Genomic DNA, 26419 nt, shown 5'->3' with positions numbered 1-26419 from the left:
GGGGAGAGCGGGTAAGCTCCCTCTGTCAGCTCCAGTTCCCCATGTGGGGACATGAGAGAAGCCTCCCAAAGGAAAGTAAAACATCTGGGCATCCCCTGGGCAACGTACTTGCAGAAGGTCAATTCTCTCACACCAGAAGCGAAGCAGTTTTGTTGAATGACAAAATCTAGAGCTTGAGAAAGTCTATTTATTTATTTATTTACAGTATTTATATTCCGCCCTTCTCACCCCAAAGGGGACTCAGGGCGGATCACATTACATATATAAGGCAAACATTCAATGCCTTGACATAGAACAAAGACAGAGACAAATGCAGGCTCCAAATTGGCCTCGAACTCATGACCTCTTGGTCAGAGTGATTTGTTGCAGATGGCTGCAGCTGGCTGCGCCACAGCCCGGGCCTAAAAGTTGTACTTTTAGACTACAACTCTCAGAATTTCCCATGTCATTTAGGGATATATCAAAATGAGCCAAATTTTTCTGTTCAGATTGTCCAGATTAAGCCAGGACTGAAGTAGAAGAAATATCACTGGATCATGTTGCTAACTTTCATGCCATCTGACTTTCACTGAGCAAGCCTCTGCAATTGGACCATTTGGCAGAAATGATGGCAAGAAGAAGGCATTTATATTCAGCAGATGCTGAGTCCCCTTTGGAGATGCTCTAAAACAGTGGTTCCCAACCTGTGGTTCTTCAGGTGTTCTGGCTTACAACTCCCAGAAATCCCAGCCAGTTTACCAGCTGTTAGGATTTCTGGAAGTTGAAGGCCAAAACATCTGGGGATCCACAGGTTGAGAACCACTGTTCTAAAGCCAAGGCAGGCAACTCTGCCCTTTAAATGTTGGATGGCAACTGTCTTATCAGCCCTAGCCAGACTATGAAATTCCAGGGGCATGTGATAACACCATTATCCTGGAGCCAAAAGGGCATATTCTAGGTAACCGAAGGGTAACAATATGAGCCTTAGATTAGATTTAGGAAACATCATGACATAAGACCTGCTGAAGATCATGAGACACACTGTATCTCCAAAGGGAAAACCTGTCGGTGTGAAATTTTCCAGATTCTTTGGAGGCCAAAGGTTATAAAAACACAAGGCACTACACATGGTGAGAGAGGAATGACTTGGGACTGATGAAGGAGTTGCCTACCTAGCTGGGAAGTGTGACTGCAGGCTAGTCAAAGCTATCCTGACCTGCTGCTTCCCCGACATATATCTGAAGACCAAATTATTCGGGGCATTGTGAGTAGAGCAAGTAGTGTCAGTTAGATCTGTTATGGACATTGCATTTCATTTTATACATGGCTGAATGTGATTTCAGACTCTTTTGGGACATTGTAATTTTTATAGATGGGCTTGAAGGAATTGGATTCATATGATTCTCTATGATTCTATGATGCTTTTTGCTAATTTTGATATGTACGTCTTTACAATAAAATTTTCCTACGTGACACATCCTTCTCCTTATGTGTCTCTACTTTGTGTCTGTGTGTGCATTGCCTAGAGACATAGCCTCCGGTGGTGCAATGGGTTAAACCAGTGGTTCTTAACTTGTGAGTCCCCAGGTGTTTTGGCCTACAACTTCCAAAATCCCAGCCAATTTACCAGCTGTTAGGATTTCTGGGAGTTGAAGGCCAAAACATCTGGGGACCCACAGGTCGAGAACCACTGGGTTAAACCTTTGTGCCGGCAGGACTGCTGACTGAAAGGTCGATAGTTAAAATCTGGAGAGTAGGGTGAGCACCCATCTGTCAGCTCCAGCTTCCCATGTGGGGACATGAGAGAAGCCTCCCACAAGATGGTAAAACATCCAGGAGTCCCCTTGGCAACGTCCTTGCAGGTGGCAGTTTCTCAAGCCACTCCTGACACACAAAAAAGCCCTTTGCTAATTTTCTTATCAAAAGGAAGCAATGAGTGATATGGATGATTTTTTTTCTTCCTTCTGTGAAGAAATCTTTAAAAACTGCAATCTTTGGGGAGTGTTCACATATTTTCTGTGCAATGAATCCTGAACTCCAAAGATCTTTGGTTCATGATGTTTCTTTTCAAGGTTTCACAACTCTTGAGAAACACGGACATTACACAATTTTTTGTGTATTATTTCCACTTCCAGTGTGTTAATAGGGAGTCCACACTTTTCCATGGGAAGGGAAGGTCTTTATAAAATCAGAGGCTGATAAATGAGTCCTCACTATGCATTTGCCCCTTCTCTAGCCCCAACTACAGTTGTCCCTCCACATTTGCAGTTTTAACTTTTGCAGATTTGAATATTCACAGATTTGATTTAAAATGTTATCCCCAAGAATCACAGAATCATAAGGAGGAGGGGGCAAACTTGTTTTCTGCTGCCCTGGAGACTAGGACGCAGAACAATGGCTTCAAACTACAGGAAAGGAGATTCCACCTGAACATGATGAAGATCTTCCTCACTGTGAGAGCTGTTCAGCAGTGGAACTCTCTGCCCTGGAGTGTAGTGGAGGCTCCGCCTTTGGAAATTTTAAAGCTGCGGCTGGATGGCATCTGTCAGGGGTGCTTTGAATGCTATTTTCCTGCTTCTTGGCAGGGGGTTGGACTGGATGGCCCACAAGGTCTCTTCCAACTCTATGATTCTATGTGATGTTGTGAATCTCTAGGTCTTCCATTATGACTCTATGGACAGCTTCCTCCATTCATGCTAGAGATTTCTAGGGAGAAAATACCTCTAGGAACCTGTAGTTTCTCCAGTGCAATTCTATGTTCAGCTTCTAGCAGATGTTGACCATAGAGTCATGATAGAAGACCTAGAAATTCCTGGAGTGGTGTTCTCTCAAATAAAACAAGCAATTTCTGCATCTGTAGGTTTTTGCTTTCATGGGGGTTCTGTACTGCTAACCCATGTGAATGCAGAGGGCTGACCGTACTGCAAGGAAAAACGGGCTCAAGAAGGAAAATTGATAGGTGTGAAAGGGTTGTTACCACTTCTTTCTCCTAAATTGTGACCTCCTTTCGCCTATTCGGTTCTGCAGACCCACATTCGCAATCTTTGGTCTTCTGTCAAATGTGTAGTTCAGCCTTGAGATGAGGCTTTTGAAGTGAAATTGCTTGGGCTCGGTTTCCTGCCAATCCTGCTCATTATTTTATCTTTTGTGAGGAAAGGATGAACAGTGCCTTGGCTCCCAAAGATGACAGGGGCCTTGTCTTTGCTCACACTTTGAAAGAGAAAGGCCTGTTGAAGCATGACTTTCGCAGTGATCTGATCTATAGCTTCTTTCATGCCTGCAAGCCGTGCCACAACAACACACAGATCGGGTGCGCCGGGAAAGGGGCTTCCGAACCTTCAAACTATTGCCTATTAGACATATTCCAGCGATGGGAATGAAAGCATTCCTGAAAAATTGCCTAGCTACATTTCCCCATTTGGAATCCATGCACAGCAGCCAAGCATACATCTCCGTTCTTTTGTCTGAGCTTCAGTGTGCTACTGTCTGCCAATGTCAGACAATAAAGGCACATTTTGTAATGCAGGAACACATGCGTGTGGTCTGCAGGGAAGACAAAAAATGGTTTGTCTCATTCCTTTGCAAGCACACCCTTTCTGTAGTAAGCCTCCACTGGGAATCCAAACCAAGGGAAGTAACTTGAGCAACAGGAAGCCTGGCCTTTGTGAAACCAGCATCTGTGCAGACGGTGGTCCGTGCAGCGCATTGAAAATGAGTGCCACAATTAATACCGTGCAGAGAAAGAGGGGCACAACAATAAATTGTACAGGTTTTGGATTCAGCCAGTTATGGATTTGTTTCCAGGCCTCTGATGCTTGCTGTAGCCCCACACATTACAAAAAAATATTTCCAGGTCTGCATTGCCTGATTCACTCTTGCTAAGTAGGTAAAGGTTTTCCTCTGACATTAAGTCTACTTGTGCCCGACTTTGGGGGTTGGTGCTCATCTATATTTCTAAGCCAAAGAGCTTAGAAACTGCTAGGTTGGCAGAAGCTGGGGCTAACAGTGAAAGTACCCTCCGCTCCCCGGATTCGAACCACCAACCTTTCGGTCAGCAAGTTCAGCAGCTCAGCGATTTAACCCATTGAGCCACCAGGGCATCAAAAAAGTTTGGAAAAAAAACCATAATTTGAGATTTCTGAATCGTTAAGTAAAATATGCAACATATTTCCAACATCAGCCTTTGCAACGGGCCAAAAACAAAACAAAATTTTTCCACTTTTTCTTTCAAAGAGACAAGGGGATAGAGGAAATCACAGGCCTGTAAATGGAATGACTGTTCCAGATACACGGATATAAAATGTTATTACAGTAGAGTCTCACTTATCCAACATAAACGGGCCGGCAGAATGCATTTTTTTGGTCAATGTTTTCAATAGATCATGATATTTTGGTGCTAAATTTGTAAATACAGTAATTACTACATAGCATTACTGTGTATTGAACTACTTTTTCTGTCAAATTTGTTGTATAACATGATGTTTTGGTGCTTAATTTGTAAAATCATAACCTAATTTAATGTTTAATAGACTTTTCCTTAATCTCTCCTTATTATCCAACATATTCGCTTATCCAATGTTCTGCCGGCCCGTTTACGTTGGATAAGTGAGACTCTACTGTAGTGTTATTATTATATTATTATGCAGTGTCTATGTGAGAACGCAAGAAGGAATGGAGCTGTACAGAGTGGATTTGAATAAAGGCAGAACTATGCAACCCTCCTCAAATTTTAGGTCTGGTTTCATCTCATCATTAGCATTATCACCTTCACCTCAATGACATTTCTTGGCAGTAATCAGCAAAGAAAGGTGTTCCCTTTCTTCATTATGTAATGGCTGCTTACATACCTTCACAGCATAGGTGCTCAAGGGGTCTTTGGAGCAGGTGGCACAGTAATAGATGGCATCCCCCGAATCACAGCATGGCTTGTTACATATCAGTTTGAAGAGCGACCAGTTGTTCTCACTGAAATGCAGCTCACTCTTCTGGTCGCGCATGAAACAGTCTTCACATTTGGAAACAAGGCGGCGTAAGGATTCTGCGTAGAGCCCTCCCAGCTTGGCGTACACCCCTTCCTTGTTGTCAATGTTACTGAGCAGGTTGTGGAGTTGGAGGCTGGAGCCGGAAGAGGACACCTGGGTGGACATACTGTGCTGGGAAGAAGAACGAGTGGGCAAGTTTTTGTTCTGGCTACAGCAGGCATTGCTGTTCTGACCAGAACATGGAAATGGGAAATTGGATCCTTTGAAAGCTTTCTCGAAGGACTCAGAGGAGGAAAAGGTCCGGTGGTTGACTCCCAAGTTAGAGCCAAAGGAAGACTCTTCTCGGACACAGACATTGCTTTCTGACTGGCTGAAGTTCAGCTTGGGGCTGGTGGGGGGGATGGCTGCTCTAGCCGGAGAGGCCGGTCCCCAGTAAAAGCCATCGGGTGATGAGACAGCTCTGCTGACTGTTTTCTTCTGTGGCAGAGGGGGCGGCTGCAAATCTTTGCAAGGTGTCCTGTCTTTGTTGGAACATGAAGAGAAAGGAGCCGAAGGAAAGACCTGCTTCCCTGCACGGCTCATTTTGCACGGCTGTCCTGAAAGACATATAGGCAGTAAACCAATTATGAAGCAGAGATTTCTACCAGCATGGAAAAATAAAGATGCTTGACAATGCCAGATGGAAGTATCAGGTTCTGCATATATACAAGTCATCCCATGCAAGCACGGCATAAGAAAACAAACTAAAGGCTGAGAACGTACATAGGGGATGAACAAAATGTGGTGTGGTATTTTGCGTGGCATGGCATCAATCCGTGTCAAGGAAGATCACGTGGACCCCATTCCTGCACCTCCATTCCTTAGAATGGGGTAAAAGTGGTGTGGAAAGTAACCTACCCTTTGCTGAGACCTCCACCCATATACTCCCAGACAGAGCCAGGGCCATCTACAGAGGGAAGAAGTGATAGCAAAACCCAGGAGAAGTCGTCGTGATGGGCAGCTGAGTTATTTTAGAAGTATAACAAAAATGACGGAATCCCCGGTGGTGCAACGGGTTAACCAAAAGGTCGGCAGTTCGGATATGGGGAGTGGGGTGAGGTCCCACTGTTGGCCCCAGCTTCTGCCAACCTAGCAGTTCGAAAAAATGCAAATGTGAGTAGATCAATAGGTACTGCTCCGGTGGGAAAGTAATGGCTCTCCATGAAGTCATGCCGGCCACATGTCCTTGGAGGTGTCTACGGACAATGCTGGCTCTTCGGCTTAGAAATGGAGATGAGCACCAACCCCTAGAGTCGGACATGACTCTAACCTAACAAAAATACCTTTGTGTTGGCCAGGATCACAGGATTGTTGTATGTTTTCCAGGCTGTATGGACATGTTCCAGAAGTATTCTCTCCTGATGTTTCGCCCACATCTATGGCAGGCATTCTTAGAGGTTGTGACTTGTTGGAGTGGTCGAGTATTTCTGTGTTGTAGTTAATCACCTTAATTAGCATTGAATAGCTTCATCTCCTGGCTTCTTCCTGCCTGGGGGCATCCTCGACCACTCCAACAACTATCATGTCAGACTACACAGAAAAGCCATTGAAATCCACAAGCATGTGGACAACTTCAACAGAAAGGAGGAAACCATGAAAATGAACAAAATCTGGTTACCAGTATTAAAAAACTCAAAAATCAGAAAAGTAAATAAGAAGCAACACTGAAAACAGAGGAGTTCTAGACATGAATCAATCAGGGGCAGCTAACAACTCTTAACAAAGGATGCCCTCAGGCAGGAAGAAGCCAGGAGATGAAGCTATTCAATGCTAATTAAGGTGAATAACTACAACATTCACACTGGCCTCCAACTGACAAGAGTTCTTCTCTCACCCTGGACTTTTCACAGAGATATATAAACCTTCCTTGCTTAGTTTCTCCATATGTCACAACTTCTGAGGATGCCTGCCATAGATGTGGGCGAAACGTCAGGAGAGAATACTTCTGGAACATGGCCATACAGCCTGGAAAACATACAACAACCCCAAAAATACCTTTACCTAACAAAAATAACAGGGTGCTTGTGTGTGTGTGTGGGGGGGGGGGGGGATAAATATCCTAAAGCAGTGGTTCCCAACCTTTGGGCCTCTAGGTGTTTTGGACTTCAGCTCCCACAGTTCCTAACAGCTGGTAAACTGGCTGGGATTTCTGAGAGTTGAAGCCCAAAACAACTGGAGGGCCAAAGGTTGGGAACCACTGCCCTAAAGACACCAGATCCTCCCTAGCCTTGGAAACTAAGCAGAGTCAGTGTACTTTGGACTGGGAACCACCAACGAATACCAGGCGCTATAGGCTATATTTTAGAGAGAGGAACTGCCAATACTACCTCTGACTATTCCTTATCTTAAAAAAATTATATGGAATTCATGGGGTCACTGCAAGTCGACTTGAAGGCTCACGACACATGACAAAACGGAAGAAACTGTTTCATCCCACAACTCCCAAAATAAATGGATAACAGCAAAGAAAACCAGCATGGAATTATTCTGTGGAATGTTTCAACCTCTCTTTCCATCAATGAAGCAATGCTAATACTTTCCAAAATGAGCACCCGGGATCACAATTATGCATTTCCTTTATTTTAGACTGCTGGGAGGTGAAGAGAATAATGTGTAAGGTGACATTAAGGTATAAGTAGAGGAAATGTTTCAAACAATTTTGAAAGCGTGGGTAACTGCTTATGCAGTTCCTATAGAAGGATAACAAAGAGTACTCCGATAGTATACCATGAATTATGATGTTGTTCTATATAGAAGTCTTCTCTTCCTTCTATTTTCTGAAGATTTTTAAAAATAGTGTCAGAAGCAACTTGAGAACATGTGTTGGCGAAGGCTTCCATGGCCAGAATCACAATTTTGTTTTATGTTTTCTGGGCTGTATGGCCATGTTCCAGCGGTATTCTCTCCTGATGTTTTGCCTACATCCATGGCAGGCATCCTCAGAGGTATACCTCACAACCTCTAAGGATGCCTGCCATAGATGTGGGCGAAACATCAGGAGAAAATACTTCTGGAACATGGTCATACAGCCTGGAAAACACACAACAACCCCGACTTGAGAACATACTGCAAGTTGCTTCTGGTGTGAGAGAATTAGCCATTTACAGAGACGTTACCCAGGGGTGCCCAGATGTGTTGGTACCATCCTGCTGGGAGGCTTCTCTCATGTTCCAGAAAGCTAGAGCTGACAGACGGGAGCTCACCCTGTCTCGTGGCACAGCACCACACATACGATGTCATAGGCATCACTGAAACCTGGTGGGATGACTCCCATCACTGGAATGTAGCCATTGAGGGCTATAACCTCTTTCACAGAAATAGAACAAAGGGAAGAGGAGGGGGAGTAGCTTTATATGTCAAAAACAGTTACATTGCAGAAGAAATGCAAGACTGTAATCTGGGAAACCAGCTTGAAAGCATCTGGATAAGAATCAAGGGAACCGGGACTCAAAAAGATCTTGTCGTGGGTGTCTACTACAGACCTCCGAGTCAGGATGAAGGACTCGATGAAGCCTTCTGTCAACAGCTGACCAAACAGGCACAAAGAAGAGATATAGTAGTCATGGGCGATTTCAATTATCCTGATATCTGCTGGAAAACAAACTCAGCCAAGAGTACAAAGTCCAACAAATTCCTCACTTGCCTTGCAGACAATTTTATGGTCCAGAAAGTAGAAGAGGCAACAAGGGGATCAGCAACTCTTGATCTAATCTTAACAAATGTGGAAGACCTGATCAATACAGTTGAAGTCGTCGGATCCTTAGGGGCAAGTGACCATGTGCTCTTGCAGTTTGCAGTACAAAGGAATGCCGAAACTAAGACAAGTCAAACACGCATTCTGGACTTTAAGAGAGCTGACTTCCAAAAAATGAAGGAATTACTGAGCGGCATTCCATGGACGCCAGTATTAAAAAACAAGGGAGTTAAGGATGGATGGGAGTTTTTCAAAAGTGAAATACTCAAGGCGCAAATGCAAACAGTGCCAACAAAGAAGAAAAATAAGACAAGTGCAAAGAAGCCAGAATGGATGTCCAAAGAACTTCTAACTGAGCTAAAGCTCAAAAGTGACATGCACAAGAAGTGGAAAAGGGGAGAAATCACCAAAGAAGAATTCAAACGTATAGCCAACACCTGCAGGGAAAAGGTTTGCAAGGCTAAAGCGCAAAATGAGCTCAGGCTTGCCAGGGACATAAAAAACAACAAAAAAGGCTTTTTTGCTTACGTTGGTAGAAAAAGGAAGAAAAAGGAGGCGATAGGGCCATTGCAAGGAGAAGATGGGGTGATGGCGACAGGGGACAGGGAAAAGGCAGAACTACTTAATGCCTTCTTTGCCTCGGTCTTCTCACAAAAAGAAAGCCATCTTCAACATGGAATGGACGAAGGATTGGGGGAAATCCAACCCCAAATAGGGAAACAAGTTGTCCAGGAACACCTGGCCACTCTAAACGAATTCAAGTCGCCAGGGCCAGATCAGCTACATCCAAGAGTATTGAAGGAATTAGCGGAAGTTATTTCAGAACCACTAGCAATTATCTTCGAGAGTTCTTGGAGAACAGGAGAAGTCCCGGAAGATTGGAGGAGGGCGAATGTGGTCCCTATCTTCAAGAAGGGAAAAAAGAACGACCCAAACAATTACCGTCCGGTCAGCCTCACATCGATACCAGGCAAGATTCTGGAAAAGATCATTAAGGAAGTGGTCTGCAAACACTTAGAAACAAGTGCGGTCATTGCTAATAGTCAACACGGATTTACCAAAAACAAGTCATGCCAGACTAATCTGATCTCTTTTTTCAATAGAGTTACGAGTTGGATCGATACAGGGAATGCTGTGGATGTAGCCTACCTGGATTTCAGTAAGGCCTTCGACAAAGTCCCCCACGACCTTCTGGCAAACAAACTAGTAAAATGTGGGCTAGACAAAACTACGGTTAGGTGGATCTGTAATTGGCTAAGCGAACGAACCCAAAGGGTGCTCACCAATGCGTCATCTTCATCATGGAAAGAAGTGACAAGTGGAGTGCCGCAGGGCTCCGTCCTGGGCCCGGTTCTGTTCAACATCTTTATTAACGACTTAAACGAAGGGTTAGAAGGCACGATCATCAAGTTTGCAGACGACACCAAATTGGGAGGGATAGCTAACACTCCAGAAGACAGGAGCAGAATTCAAAACGATCTTGACAGACTAGAGAGATGGGCCGAAACTAACAAAATGAAGTTCAACAGGGACAAATGCAAGATACTTCACTTCGGCAGAAAAAATGGAATGCAAAGATACAGAATGGGGGATGCCTGGCTAGACAGCAGTACATGTGAAAAAGATCTTGGAGTCCTTGTGGACAACAAGTTAAACATGAGCCAACAATGTGATGCGGCTGCTAAGAAAGCCAACGGGATTCTGGCCTGCATCAATAGGGGAATAGCGTCTAGATCCAGGAAAGTCATGCTCCCCCTCTATTCTGCCTTGGTCAGACCACACCTGGAATACTGCGTCCAATTCTGGGCACCACAGTTGAAGGGAGATGTTGACAAGCTGGAAAGCGTCCAGAGGAGGGCAACTAAAATGATTAAGGGTCTGGAGAACAAGCCCTATGAGGAGCGGCTTAAAGAGCTGGGCATGTTTAGCCTGCAGAAGAGAAGGCTGAGAGGAGACATGATAGCCATGTACAAATACGTGAGGGGAAGTCATAGGGAGGAGGGAGCAAGCTTGTTTTCCGCTGCCCTGCAGACTAGGACACGGAACAATGGCTTCAAACTACAGGAAAGGAGATTCCACCTGAACATCAGGAAGAACTTCCTCACTGTGAGAGCTGTTCGACAGTGGAACTCTCTCCCCCGGGCCGTGGTAGAGGCTCCTTCTTTGCTTTTAAACAGAGGCTGAATGGCCATCTGTCGGGGGTGCTTTGAATGCGATTTCCTGCTTCTTAGCAGGGGTTTGGACTGGATGGCCCATGAGGTCTCTTCCAACTCTACTATTCTATGATTCTATGTGGTTTCGAATTGGCAATCTTCATCTCTAAAAAGTTCTCAGTGTGGCTCTGTGAAAGTATAAGATCCATGACAGTGAGTCGTGGAGGACAGAAATAAGAATTACTGGTATTCAATCTTCAGAAGCAACCCAACCTTCAGGTCAGCACTTCACCTTTGTGCTGGCTGAACTGCTGACCTCAAGGTTGGGTTGCTTCTGAAGATTAAAAACAAGTAATTCTTCTTTGTGTTATCCATGACTCATTGTCATGGATTTTATACTTTCACAGAGCCACACTGAAAACCTTTTAGAGCCGAATAGCTTTTTGGTGGGAACCGAACTCTGAACTTCCAGTGTACATACCTAGGTGTGGCTAGTGCTATATTGCCTCCAGTCTTTTCCGTCTGCCACAAAAGCAACATTGTGAAGAACATTCCCTGTTGTCATTAACCTTTGGTCTTCATTGCTAAATACCTTCTTTGAGGGGAGGGGACTGTTCTGCATTTTCAAACTTGAACTGATTTTTTAGATGGTTCTTCAGAACCCTCCTTAGTATCGAGCTGACTAATTTCTTCTGTGTCTGGCTTTGGTTTGACTTTCACTTTATTGTCTTGATGGCCTCAATAGCTGCACGACCTTGATGTGGAACTTACTTTTGGTAAGTTCATTTGCAACGCACTTAATTATGTGAGTTACAAACAAGATAAGGAAGGCCAGGTTGCTTACCTGTAACTATGATTCTTTGAACACTATCTGATTAGCTAGATCAGTGGTCTCAACCTGTGGGTCCCCAGATGTTTGGGTCTTCAACTCTCAGAAATCCTAACAGCTGGGATTTCTGGGAGTTGTAAGCCAAAACCCCTGGGGATCCACAGGTTGAAACCACTGGGCTAGAATATGGACATACATACCTGTAGCCAAGTTCCAACGCTGGTTGGCCCAAATTTAAATATATACTTGTCATGATGCCTATTTGTCTATTCTAAAATGAATCTAGACATTCAGAAGAACTTTTCTCTTTGCCTAGAAAGGGATTCCCCTTTGTATCTTGTAACCATGATACAAACTTAATGGCCTTTATTTCCCACAGGACAATATGGATAGGGTCTATTCTGAAACAGATTGAGTAAAAGGGATTTTGAAGCCAAGTCCTGAGAATTCTAGTGTAACAAGTCCACTGGAATCAACAGAGCTTTCTTCTGAGTAGAATAGCAACTGAGAAAAGATCAAATCAGCTGCATAACTGCTGTAAGTAACCATGAAGGGGTATACTTTGAATTGCAAGATAATAAAACATTAATTTTTTTATCCTCACTTTTGGATCTCAGCCAGTAAAACTGTTTTCTTTTCTCTACAGATATGAAGAAGTCACCTATATTTGTGAGTTCTTCACAAATATAGGCAGTAAGAGAGACACCTGGAAGGTCCCTTACATAAGCAACCAAGTAATAGGTCTCAATGCAACTGATACTTTGGATTGGATTGAATAAAGTTGGATTTCTTGATTTTTTACTAGAAGAAAAATCTGGAAGAATTTAGAAGAAAAATCAAGAAAAACCAGATGAAAAATAAGAGCTCAAAGCTTAATTAGCTTTCCTGATTATGCTCAAAAGCTCCCTATTTTCCCCCTGGACAGAATAGTCATGTGTTTTCTGTCTTGCATGGAGTAGTGCTCTGTCTGCAATGCAGGAGAACATAAGGAACTTTGTCCAGGATAGTATACTACTAGCAGGACCTTTTGCTAGGATGGCTGCTTTGTTTCCCCCTTATTCCAAGGAATTTCTGCATGAATGGCTGGAAACAGATGGCACATGTTGCATTTTCAGGCTAACCATGGGTAATGGCAAGCTTCCTACTCTGTGGCTCGCATACAAAATGCAGCAGGCTGCCAAAGGTAGGAAAAAGTACTCATGCTATTATTATTATTATTATTATTATTATTATTATTATTATTATTATTATTATTATTATTATTTTACCCCTCTATTCTGCCTTGGTCAGACCATACCCGGAATACTGTGACCAATTCTGGGCACCGCAACTGAAAGGAGATGTTGCCTCCAAGCTAGAATGTGTCCAGAGGAGGGTGACTAAAATGATCAAGGGTCTGGAGAACAAGCCCTATGAGGAGCGGTTTAAAGAGCTCGGCCTGTTTAGCTTGCAGAAGAGAAGGCCGAGAGGAGACATGATGAGGGCCATGTATAAATATGTGAGGGAAGTCACAGGGAGGAGGGGGCAAGCTTGTTTTCTGCTGCCCTGGAGACTAGGACGCGGAACAACGGCTTCAAACTACAGGAAAGGAGATTCCACCTGAACATTAGGAAGAACTTCCTCACAGTGAGAGCTGTTCGACAGTGGATCTCTCTGCTCCGGAGTGTGGAGGCTTCTTTGGAGGCTTTTAAACAGAGGCTGGATGGCCATCTGTCGGGGTGCTTTGAATGAGATTTTCCTGCTTCTTGGCAGGGGTTTGGACTGGATGGCCCACGAGGTCTCCTCCAACTCTATGATTTTATGATTCTGTTTGAAATCAGGCCCTCTCAAATAGTCTTATGAACAAGAAGGGAACAAAATGGCCCAGTTCATTTTTGGATAGAGCAATGGAATGCTACGTTAGTTCCTTATTTTGAAATGCACCAAGCTGTGATAGCAGCAACCATATTAAAAAAATAAAAAATAAAAATGAAAGCACTCGGTTTGAAACCTGCTTATGAGGACTTACTTGCTGCATGCAACCTGTATAGCATACGGCAAATGGAGACATTCCATCAAAGAAAGGAATGGGCTTGGAAGATAGAGCCAGTGTTTTGAAGACAGAGCCAGTGTTTTGAAGACAACCTGGCTCCCTGCCACAGAACCGGGCAATTGCTGCCAACAACGGGCAAAGCCAGAACCAGGTAAATATTTGAGAATGTGGTAAGCCACGTGAACACGCTGAAAGAAGCAAACTTGCTCAGCAACAGATGCTGGGGTCAGGATAGGAGTTCTTTAGCAGGGCAAGACAGATACTAATAAGTAAGGTAAAGTTAAAGGTTATCCCTTGACATTAAGTCTAGTCGTGTCCGACTCTGGGGGTTAGTGCTCATCTCCATTTCTAAGATGAAGAGCCGATGTTGTTCGTAGACACCTCCAAGGTTATGTGGCCAGCATGACTGCAAGGAGTGCTGTTCCCTTTCCACTGGAGCAGTACCTATTGATCTACTCACATCTTTGCATGTTTTCAAATTGCTAGGTTGGCAGAAGCTGGGGCTAAAAGTGGGAGGTCACCTGGCTCCCCACATCTGAACTGCCAACCTTTTGGTCAGCAAGTTCAGCAGCTCAGCCGTTTAACCCACTGCGCCACCGGGAGCTAATCAATGGCATTTCCCAAATCACTACTAGTGTGGGACGGATGGATGAACTGACATTTTTATGGTGACTTACAGAAATGGTTTGCTACTCAGCCATCCAAAACTGTTACTTTCTATGTGTAAAAGGAGTCAATTTCCTCTATTTGTGAATGAATCACTGATTTGGGGACATTACCTTGCTCCAAAGCCAAAGCAGTAAATAGTGTGGGAAAGACAGCAAATAGCTCAGACTAACAGGAACATTTATTTCATTTTAATAGTGCACAAGGAGTTTGCAGCACATGGATTTGCCCCAGAACAGAGTTTGGGAACTGGAGCAAAACATACACTCTGCTACTGGCGGAGGCTGTTTCAAACAGCATCCATAGTTCTTCAGAAACTTGTTAGAGGAGTGGGATTCAGTGAGAAAGAAAATCAGTATGGCAGACAATATCCTTGATTGACAGACTGCCAGGAAACAGAGGCAAAATCAGCAGTTAAGAATTTTATACTGTTTTATTTTACATTTTATTATATTTTTCACTACCACACTGTAAAAAGGCCATTTCAAGAGACAGACATTGACCTCCCTGTTTCTCATGATCCCTAACAGTCTAATGCGGTCATAACGATAGCTCTCATTGCGCAGCCCACTGCCTGTGTGCTTCTAATTCCTATGACACCACAGAAACCACTGGGTTCTGTGACTAAAGTGGAGCAGGTCCTTCCTTAGAAAACAATCAAATCCCTCTAGGTTTTCCCTAAATTCAGCCCATAGATCTTCCAAGCAATGTAGACAATTGGGTAACTGTGAGTTTTCCTCAGAGGTTGTGAGGTATGTTGGAAACTAGACAAGTGGGGTTTATATATCTATGGAATAACCAGGATGGGAGACAGAACTCTTGTCTGCTTGAGGCAGAAGTGCTGGACCATTCTAACTGCCACCACGTCAGACTTCACAGAGAAGCCATTGAAATCCACAAGCATGTGAACAATTTCAACAGAAAGGAGGAAATCACGAAAATGAACAAAATCTGGATACCAGTATTAAAAAACTCTAAAATCAGAACAGTAAATAAAGAACAACATTTAAAACAGGGGCATTCCAGACAAGAAACAATCAGGTCCAGCTAACATCTTCCAACAAAGGATTCCCCCAGGCAGTGAGTAGTCAGACCTTGAAGCTGCAAGGCTATTCAATGTTAATCAAGCTGGCCAACTGCAACATTCACACATGCCACAGGCAGACAAGAGTTCTTTCTCCCACCTTGTACATTCCACAGATATATAAACTCCACTTGCCTAGTTTCCAACAGACCTCACAATCTCTGAGGATGCCTGCCATAGATATAGGCGAAAAATCAGGAGAGAATGTTTCTGGAACATGGCCATACAGCCCGGAAAATTCACAGCAACCCAATGATTCCGGCCATGAAAGCCTTCGACAAGACAATGTAGACAGTTCTTTCAACAGACTATCGTCATGAGCTATTTTGTTCTGTTAATCAAAGTTCCCTTCTTATTTGGCAACCAAGAATGCAGGCTGGTTAATGGGCAATCAAGGCAGAAGGCCATGTCTCTTTTGGATTGACTACATCTACCTGCAGAGTGCATTGGCTTTGTCTAAACTGGTGCCAAGAAACATGGAATTGAGGTGTGGGGGTTGCAATTGAAATTTAGCTTATGTGAATAGCAGCTGCATGGTTCTAATGTAGGCTTTCAAAATGTAGAAATAGCATTATTGCTTTGGGACAAATTACTGTGTGCCTGTTTCAGGAATATATGCTCAGCCAGTAACAAATATAAAGTTACCAAACATATGAAAGATCCAATATTCTTTCCTCCAAAGGAAATTGACTTTGTACAGATTCCCTGGGGAGGGACACTTTCCTCTGAGATCATTAGGCCAATGCAAAACCATATTCCGAGATCCTTTTTCTTACCCGAGTCCCACATTAACACACACTATTTAATTACCTCCATTGGTGAATGCATTTGTTTCCAAATTCAAACTGTCCGTGGAGCCAGCTTGGAAAGTGACATGGATCCCTTGGCAAGGGGCAGTGAGGTTTTCCACAGAATCACTGCTGTGCCTCTCAAATTCCGATTTACTTTGGTTCATATTCAGAAAATGCCTGGAAATTGCAGGGAGAAATAAAATGCAATGAGAATACTATACGTTGAAACAAGATGTGGTCTATATAAAAATCCCTATGGTTCAGCTAGCTTTGTTGCAATTTGTTTTCCTCTTTTCTCTGGTCCTAATATTGTTGCTGTTGTTGTTTTGTGCACTTGTATTACCTGTGTGCCCCCGGTGGCGCAGTGGGTTAAACCCTTGTGCTGGCAGAACTGATTACTTGAAGGTTGGGATACTGACCCGAAGGTTGCAGGTTCGAATCCAACCTGGGAAGAGCGCGGATAAGCTCCCTCTATCAGCTCCAGCTCCATGCGGGGACATGAGAGAAGCCTACCATAAGGATGGTAAAAACATCAAAATACCTGGGCGTCCCCTGGGCCACATCCTTGCAGACAGCTAATTCTCTAACACTAGAAGCGACTTGCAGTTTCTCAAGTTGCTTCCGACATGTAAAAAAAAACTGTGTGTAAAGAGACCCCATCTGCACTGACATATAATGCAGTTTGAACTGCATTATAATGGTCAGTCAGCAGTTCAAAGTGTATTATTTGTCAGTGCAGATGGGGCCTCTTTGCACACAGGTAATACAAGTGCACAAAACAACAACAGCAACAATATTGGGACCAGAGATGATAATAATAAGACTGAATTGCATTGAACTGAATTTTATAAGTCTAAATAGCCAAATTTTTTCCATGCTCCTTTTTAATGAGTATAGGTTCCCTTTAAATATCTTCCAATACACACTAAGTAGGTAATCAGATGTAACATGCACCCACGATCACCCTTAGAAAATAGGATGTGTACATAATTTACAGTGGGAAGAATCCTAAAAGCCCTTACCTTGTGTCCACAGTTTTTTTTTACATCAGTGAATTTCAGAGGCAAGCTGATGCATATACCTGCAAATATCCTATTTAATGTTAGGCCCTCTGGGGTGCCTCGCTGCTACTATTCTCATATCTGCATCTGCAACAAAACTAAGTAGGGTTTTTCCATTTCTGAAATGCTATTCTCTGCATGCGGAAGGCAAAGTGGCAGATTCTCTTGTATTGTCTTCACAGAATACCTTTGCAATAAGCACTTAGGAGCACTGTGCTGATAAATCGCAAAAGGAATGCTCACTGACAAGGCAAAGCTCCTTTCTGATTAAACAGGACCTCCTACCTACCTCTTTATCTGTAGCTCAAAAGCAAAACAAAAGCTCACATAGTCATTTTCCCACCAAGCCATTATTCACAGAGAAAATTTGCAACTTTTTTCCTGTATAAAAATGTTCTGTTATACTCAAATAGCATTGCTTTGTTAAAAAAAAAGGCACAAACATATTTCTCAGTCCCATTTATACAGTTTCTCTTGATTTCAGTGGATATGATTATACCAGCATTGCCTCCGGAAAATCCTGCAAATCTTTTGGGAAGACAGGAGGACAAATGTCAGTGTGCTGGAAGAAGCAAAGACCACCAGCATTGAAGCGATGCTCCTTCGCCATCAACTCCCCTGGACTGGCCACGTTGTCCAAATGTCTGATCGCCGCCTCCCAAAGCAGTTACGATACTCCCAACTCAAGAATGAAAAACGGAATGTTGGTGGACAGGAAAAGAGATTTAAAGATGGGCTTAAAGCTAACCTCAAAAACGGTGGCAAAGACACTGAGAACTGGGAAGCCCTGGCCCTTGAACACTCTAACTAGAGGTCAGCTGTGACCAGCAGTGATGGGAATTCAAAGAGGCACGAATGGAGGGCGAAAGGGGAAGGCGCGTCAAGCCAAGCCTGACCAGGACCACCTTCCACCTGGAATCCGATGTCCTCACTGTAGAAAAACATGCGGGTCATGAATAGGGCTCCACAGTCATCTACATATCCACTGCCAAAATACTACACTTGGAGGACCATCATACTCAGATAACGAGGGATCGCCTAAGTAGTAGACCTATAATGATAATTCGCACAACTATTACAAGTTGAGAATGCCTTATCTGGTATTTTGGAATGCAAAATATTTCAAAATCCAAAATTTTCCACATGTGATGCATTTGTTTTCTGATGGTACAACGTTAACAGACTGTTTCATGTACAAAACTCTTTAAAATAGCATTTATAAAAATCCTTTGGATGTTGTGTGTAAAATGTGCACAAAATTTAAATGCATTTCATATTTAGAAGGGGCCCGTCTTCGAGCTATGTATGGATATGCAAATGCAGATACAGTAGAGTCTCACTTACACAACATAAACGGGCCGGCAGAACGTTGGATAAACAAATATGTTGGATAATAAGGAGGGATCATGGAAAAGTCTATTAAACATCAAATTAAGTTATGATTTTACAAATTAAGCATCAAAACATCATGTTATACAACAAATTTGACAGAAAAAGCAGTTCAATATGCAGTAATGCAATGTAGTAATTACTGTATTTATAAATGTAGCACCAAAATATCATGATGTATTGAAAACATTGATTACAAAAATGCATTGGATAATCCAGAACGTTGGATGAGCGAATGTTAGATAAGTGAGACTCTACTGTATTCTGAAATCAAAAATAAAAAAAAATAAAAATCTAAAACCCAAAACTCTTCTAAGGACCTCTTCCACACAGCTGAATAAAATCCACATTATCTGCTTTGAACTGGAATATACGGCAGTGTGGACTCGGATAACTTAGTTCAAAGCAGATATTGTGGGATTTTCTGCCTTGATGTTCTGCAATATAGAACTATGTGGAAGGGCCCTTAGTCCTAAGTATTGAGGATAAGGAATAATCAACCTGTACTATTAAACTATTGTTGTTTTAGGTCATTTCCCCCTTCACACTAATGTGCACATATACCTGCCAACCATGTGGTCTATTAAACAGAATTATCTCTCTATCACTGTCCACAAAAGCTTATTTTGTAATACATGTGATTTCTCATGAATATCACAAGATTATTTTGATTTTGATTGCAGCTAGATAAACAACATCAGGGCAGGAAATGAGAAACAAAAAGCCACAATCCCATCACAAAGAATGAAGTAATATATCTCACCATCTTAAAACCATTATTTACAGTAGCCTTAAAATCCAAAGAGGACGAAAAGTGGTTCCTGGAAGTGCCAATGATGCTCAGGGATTTGTGCCCTTTAACTCAGGGCTAAACTGGGATGAATCAGTTTAGTCCTATGTTAAGGGAAGTTGGAGAATGCTCCAGGGTTTCATCAAAACTCTGGAGCAGTCCTGCACTCTGGACAAAGCGTGGGCAGCCAAATGGCTCCAAAGCAAACTGGTTGGATGTCCATATGGGCTGGTGCCACCATCACTTGGCAGCGCAGGGAAAGGGAACAGACCAGCCTTTGCTGATGTTCCTGGCGACAGGTGGGAGCTCTGTGGCTGTCTGGCAGCAACAGCAACAGCAACAGGAAAGGGAAAGGAAAGGTCCAATGGGGTCAAACTGGTTTTATCCCAGCAGGATTGTAAAAACCTTTCTGCAAGCCAGAAATTGAGAAGGTGGTGATGATAATACTATGTAACACAATCTGGAAAAAAAATTCTATTCCTGATTTGGAAATGTTATTCCTGTTTAATTGTGCGGTACTTACTTTGAAAGCAGTTGCTATACTCCCGAAACTTGGCTTTTGTGGCTGCCACAAACTACTGTATATACTTGAGTATAAGCATAGTTTTTCAGCCCTTTTTTAAAGACTGAAAAAGCCCCCCTCGGCTTATACTCGGGTAAGGGTCCTGGTTGGCTTATATTTGGGTCAGCTTATACTCAAGAATATATGGTACATTTATTATTTTTCTCTATTATTATTGGCATTATTACATTTATTATTTTTCTCTATTATTGGTATTATTACATTTATTATTTTTCTCTATTATTGTTGCTACTACTGTATTACATTTATTTTACTCTATTTGTATTATTATTAATAATACATGTATTATTTTACTCTATTTATTATTACAAGTTGAAGAGGACTGAGGTGACAGGGATGGAATCCTTTTCTATCCTACCGCTGCCACCAATTGAAGAGAGCCCAATTCGTGGACTCAACTCAGGCAGGGGGAAATCTTTGTCTAAATCCCACTACTGCCTCCAATTGAGGAGATGTGCGCGCGTGTGAGAGGGAGGGAAGGAGGATGTGTGAATGTATGACAGGGATGATTTAGTGGATAAGGAAGGATAACGGAACTGATTGGGTTTAAATGAGTAAAGATGGTAACTTATATAGGAAAGTACGGTAACTTATATAGATAGGTACGGTAACTGCCACCAACGTGAGGTAACAGGCTTACAGAGAGGCAAGGAGACTTATCTTTATGAACAATAACAAAATTCAAGTTTATTTTTGGTACATAAGCGTATGGTTTCAATCAGTAAACGTTCCGGATCTTAAGTTACAATGTAGTCTTTCTTGAATGGATATTTCTTAAATAACTTCTCTTCAACACAGTATACTAAACTCCCCTGGTCAGCTTATATTCCCAGCCTTTCCCCTGAGTGACCATAAGCTGCCGTCCTTAGCTGATTTCCACAGCTCCTAATCTTTCCAAAACCTAACCACAACTGTCCTTTTTTAAACCCTCACAGCAACTGAACTTTTAAAAGGGAATATCCTCCAACTGTCATCTTAGCCACGCCCCTTTTCTCCCAAGGGAAGCTGTGTTACCATGGCAACCTACCAAATGCTGCTTCCAGCTAGTTTCCATGCTAGGCTTTTTCTTGCTAATATATAACTCTTTTTTTCTTTAACAAACAAATAAATAAAATCATATCAATAATCTCTGTTTTACACATAACTTCTCTACACAAGTATTATTTTCCTGTATTTATTATTATTATTATTATTATTATTATAACTTTATTTTTATACCCCGCCCCATCTCCCCGAAGGGACTCGGGGCGGCTTACATGGGGCCAGGCCCGATAAAACAAACAAATAACAGTAACAAAGCAATAAAACAATTATCCCAGTAAAAAACATCAACATCAATAAAAACAATCATTAAAATCAACAAGCAGGATACAGTGTTAAAAACAGGAGACTAATTCGTAGATCCCAGGCAAAATGCAGAGTGTTACGAAATGAGAAAAGGAAATCTCAAGTTGAATGGACAATAAAGTGCGGTATAAAATGGCAAGACAACAACAATGGGACTATTAAGGAATGAACAGATAGATCAATCCAGCAACAACTAAACATTGAAGGCCTTTTGGAACAGCCAGGTTTTTAAGCTCTTCCGGAAGGAGAGGAGGGTAGGGGCCTGCCTGATCTCTCTAGGGAGCGAGTTCCAAAGCCGGGGGGCCACGACGGAGAAGGCCCTCTCTCTCGTCCCCACCAACCGCGACTGTGAGGGTGGTGGGAGCGAGAGAAGGGCCTCCCCCGACGAGCGAAGAGAATGTGTGGGTTCATAGAGGGAGATGCGGTCTCTAAGGTAGGTGGGTCCCAAACCGTTTAGGGCTTTGTAGGTGATAACCTGCACCTTGAATTGGGCCCGGAAAATAAATGGCAGCCAGTGGAGCTCCTTAAACAGAGGCGTTGAACGCGCCCTGTAATTCGCTCCGGTTATTATTACATGTATTATTTTACTCCATTATTATTAAAAGGATACATAAGTACATTTACATTGAAGAAGATGAGAATAATGATTTGATCTGAGTTGGACAGTCTTATCTTAAATTTGAGCTTTATGTAAATATCCAAAAACGTTTAACCTACTGATGCTTCAATCAATATAATTTTATTGGTATCTGTTTTTATTTCTGAAATTTATCACCCTCGGCTTATACTCGAGTCATTGTTTTCCCAGTTTTTTTTGTGGTAAAATTAGGTGCCTCAGCTTATATTTGGGATGGCTTATACTCGAGTATATACGTTATGTTGAATTGGTTGAGACTCTGAGAAATTCATTGAAAAACTATAGCAAAATGTGCTGCAGGATGTCCCGCAAAAACAAAGTTTCTGCAGTTTGATAAACCTTTTCCATGTTTTTATGACAGACCCAATTAGGAAATGACATTTATAACCCAAGAACAAAAATCGTGTTACATAGTGTAATTATTAACTTGATTTATTTATTTATTCTCCCTGTGGGGATTCAAGGCGGCTAACAGCCACACATTCTAATCACAATTTAAAACAAAGCAAATACAAAATTAAAAAACCGTAATTCAATATTCGTGTATGGATATAAACTTAAAATCAAATTAAAATATACTAAATACAATTAGGGGCCTACGGTGGCACAATGAGTTAAAGCGCTGCGCTGCTGAACTTGTGGACCAAAAGATCGCAGGTTCGACTCTGAGAAGCCGAATGAGCACCCACTGTTAGCCCCAGCTCCTGCCAACCTAGGAGTTCGAAACCATGCAAATGTGAGTACATCAATAGATACCACTCCGGCAGGAAGGTAACGGTGCTCCATGCAGTCATGACCTTGGAAGTGTCTATGGACAACGCCGGCTCTTCGGCTTAGAAATGGAGATGAGCACCAACCCCCAGAGTCGGACACAACTGGACTTAACATCAGGGGGAACCTTTACCTTTACCTTTAAATACAATTAAAATTACATTTAAAAATTCCACCTACAACCTCCACAGCAGTGGGCCCCACATCTTCCCCCAAATACCTAGAGGCACAGGAATGCCTTTACCTGCCTACGGAAGGCAAGCAAGAGAGGTGGAATTCAACAATTTGTTCACACGCCAAAGACTCTGCAGAGACAGAGGGATCATAAAAGACTATTTATAAAGAAGGCCGTCTTTTTTTTTTTTTTTTACAGCTAGATAACATTGAAAGTTTAGGTTTTGACCTATGACAATTGCATGGGACATAGCCTCTGTGTTTTTCATTCATTGGTCTCTCTTGGAAGGGAGTTCCACAGTCTGAGAGCAGCCACAGAAAAGGCCATGTCTCTTGTTCCCATCAAAGGCGCTTGGCAAATTTTGGGACAGAAAGAAGTCCCTCCCCAGAGGATCGTAGGTATCTAACAGGTTTGTATGGGAGATGACCTTGACCTAACCTATAAATGAACACCTCCATGGCCTCCGGGGCCAGTCTGGAACATTTCTACTCTAGATCGGTCATGAAATATTTCTATCTAAGTATTTACATCTACAGATGAGCCCTTAGACTCTGTGCAGCACTTCATTTTGCAAATATAATAAGTTCCCCCAAAATGAGAGGTAGTCAGAAAACTGATGGATGAGAAAAGCAAGTTGCTAGGCAAGTTGAGTAAGGAGATTATTCTTTTTTGGGGGACAATGACAACAAAAAGATTGCAGAGAATTACTATATTTACTCGAATCTAAGGCTCATCTTTTTTGGATAAATGACCTTGCCAAAATTGGGGTACACACTAGATTTGTGTTATACAGTAAACTTAGTGCTGAGACTAAGCCAAAGGGGAGGCTGCTTCAGGAGCTCCTCTTTGAGGGGCCTTATTTCTAATTTAATGGTCATGGCTCAATGCTATGCAATCCTGGATTTGTAGTTTGGTGAGGCATCAGCTTTCTTTGGCAGAGAAAGCTCCAAACCTTGTAAAACTAAAGTCCCTCCGACTCATAGCACTGAACCAAGGCAGTTAAAGTAGATTGATTATACAGCATAGATATTCCCCAAGGTTTTCCCTTCCATTGCTAGAAGTTTTGCTGTCCTAACAATTTTGTTTTTAAAGAAGAAATTCTAAGCAGGCAGCAACTGTAATAACCATATTATGAAGAGGTTACCATTTGCCGCTGCACATTATATTCGGCAGCAAATAGGTTTTTTTTGGTTTCAGGGTTTTGAAAACTGAGATGTGCATTAGATTCGATGGCGTATTAGTAAATACGGGACAGCTAAATTATCTATTTATGTTAGCATTACATTTGTATTGCTTACCAAAGGACTAGGATGTGGCACCAAATCAAATCAGGAATAAACCAGGATGCATATGTCACACAAACCACAATCAGAATATGCCATGTATGAATGTGGCCACTGTCCAATACCATATTCTTCGAATCTATGTCTAAATAGTGGACTGCATGGCCACAATATCAAATTAGTAGAAGATTAATGTACTAAATATCAGCAGAGAAAAATATATCATATTCATATTGTCATTATATAATAAATTTCATCCCAGATAAGTACAAAGATTGCTTTTAGGGAGTCCCTCACACAAACGCACAGAAAATATGTTACCATCTGTAAACATTTTATCTATGTTGATTTTTCAAATGCTAATATACAACGAACCATTCCCACTTAGGTCAATAGGATCTAGGACAGCCTAAGATAATAGCTTTCAAACCCCATTCAGAAAGAAAACATGTACCTGTTCAAGGACAACATTTATATAAAGCTCTACAAGGCAACAAACTCTATCATCAAAATCCACAATAGGTATTTAAAAAATAAATTACTAAAATGCTAGAAACAACCAGAATTAGGATACTGCTATCCATAGGTAACTTACCATCCCAGCAAATGATGTAAAACCAGAACATCAAACTTTTTCTCAGGAATGTCTGACATCTTAGCCATGCAATCACACCAACAGCATCAGATCAATGCAAGAAATCAATGGCACGGCTTCAAGACTGGAAGTCCTTTTCAAAAGCTTTCCACGAAATATAGCAGAACTAACTGTGATGAAGTCATACGTGAGGAGAGCTCTCTTTATTTCCCCTGCCCTCATGCCTTGTGCAAATTGCACTTTCTGAATAGAGGTAAAACTGAAATAGAAATCATTGCTGCTTGGGAACAGCAGTTCCGGGTCTTTGCTGCCATACAAGAGAATAACCCTGAGGACTTTCAGCAAAGTAGTAGTCTTATTTTATATAACCATGCAAAAGTACATGCCATTTTTTCAGAGTAATTATACATACATATATGTGTGTGTATGAGAGAGAGAGTGTGTGTGTGTGTGTGTGTGTGTGTGTGTTTTTTATAGTAAACATTCTCCCCAAATCTAAGCAGATCACTGATTAGGGGTACCTATAATATATAATGTAAAATATACATATTACTTACTAATATAACTTATAAATACAATATTTACTAATACCACATATATATGTCTATTTTCAGAATAATGTAGTATACAAGTAAACGTTTCTCTTGACATTAAGTCTAGTTGTGTCTGACTTTGTGGGGTGGTGCTCATCTCCGTTTCTAAGCCGAAGAGCCAGCGTTGTTTGTAGACACCTCCTAGGTCATGTGGCTGGCATGCCTCCATGGAAGTGTGTGTTATTTTTAAATACACATCTTCCTCCAAATCTAGGCAGATCACTGCCCAGGGAAGTCTATAATGTAGAGGAGACAAAAAGGGGACTGGAGGATGGCCATGAAAGTGTGCAAGTGTCACAACATTACAACATGAAAATAAATCTAAGAATATGGGAATGACATTCTGAGCCATCATCAGCTCAGGCCCCAACAAATATAAGGGAACTGCTATCTTTGAAAAAAGATAGCTGATGAATAAGTCGATGGTTTCGTTTCATATCTTCTTTCAATTGCTGTGCAATTTCTAGACTGCTGAGTGAAACGATGAAAACTGTTCACAATTCAAACTCATATCTGTTATGATAGGGATTTGCTTGTCGCTCTGTATCCCCCATTCTTTGGATGCCTAAACTGTATTTCTAATGTGAAGTTTTAAATTTGCATCAAGTATGTAGACTCTCAACAGAACACTCTATAGCTCTAAAGCTGCCAGGTTCGAATCCCACCTGGGGAGAGTGCGGATGAGCTCCCTCTATCAGCTCCAGCTCCATGTGGGGACATGAGAGAAGCCTCCTACAAGGATGGTAAAAACATCAAAACATCCGGGCGTCGCTTGGGCAACGTCCTTGCAGACGGCCAATTCTCTCACTCCAGAAGCAACTCAAGTTGCTCCTGACACGAAAAAAAGAAAAGAAAAAATCAAGATACAGTATATCTGGGAAACAGTTGACTGTTGTCAAATCTGACCCACTCAGAATGGTGTACAAAACAGTGTTCTGCATACACT

At 42.1% G+C, this 26419-nt stretch overlaps 1 protein-coding gene and 1 long non-coding RNA gene across 2 annotated transcripts in view; one reads left to right on the top strand and one right to left on the bottom strand.

Annotated features, from left to right (window-relative positions):
- prag1 (PEAK1 related, kinase-activating pseudokinase 1) overlaps positions 1–26419 on the bottom strand; it is a 75600-nt gene that overhangs the window by 2107 nt on the left and 47074 nt on the right. Inside the window, exons 4-5 of the mRNA XM_008116634.3 lie at positions 16269–16426; positions 4827–5557 (exon numbers count right to left, since the gene is read on the bottom strand). Coding sequence (XP_008114841.2) covers positions 4827–5557; positions 16269–16426 — 889 coding nt within the window. The remainder of the gene's footprint in view (positions 1–4826; positions 5558–16268; positions 16427–26419) is intronic.
- On the top strand, positions 1024–18537 carry LOC103279821 (uncharacterized). The gene is made up of 3 exons (XR_001730667.2): positions 1024–1243; positions 12056–12213; positions 12323–18537. It is a non-coding gene; the product is annotated as an uncharacterized LOC103279821 (long non-coding RNA).

The sequence above is a fragment of the Anolis carolinensis genome, chromosome 2, assembly GCF_035594765.1.
Source record: "Anolis carolinensis isolate JA03-04 chromosome 2, rAnoCar3.1.pri, whole genome shotgun sequence".
Lineage (NCBI taxonomy): Eukaryota > Metazoa > Chordata > Lepidosauria > Squamata > Dactyloidae > Anolis > Anolis carolinensis.
Note: the sequence above shows the minus strand (reverse complement) of the source record. Positions and strands in the feature narration are given on the sequence as shown.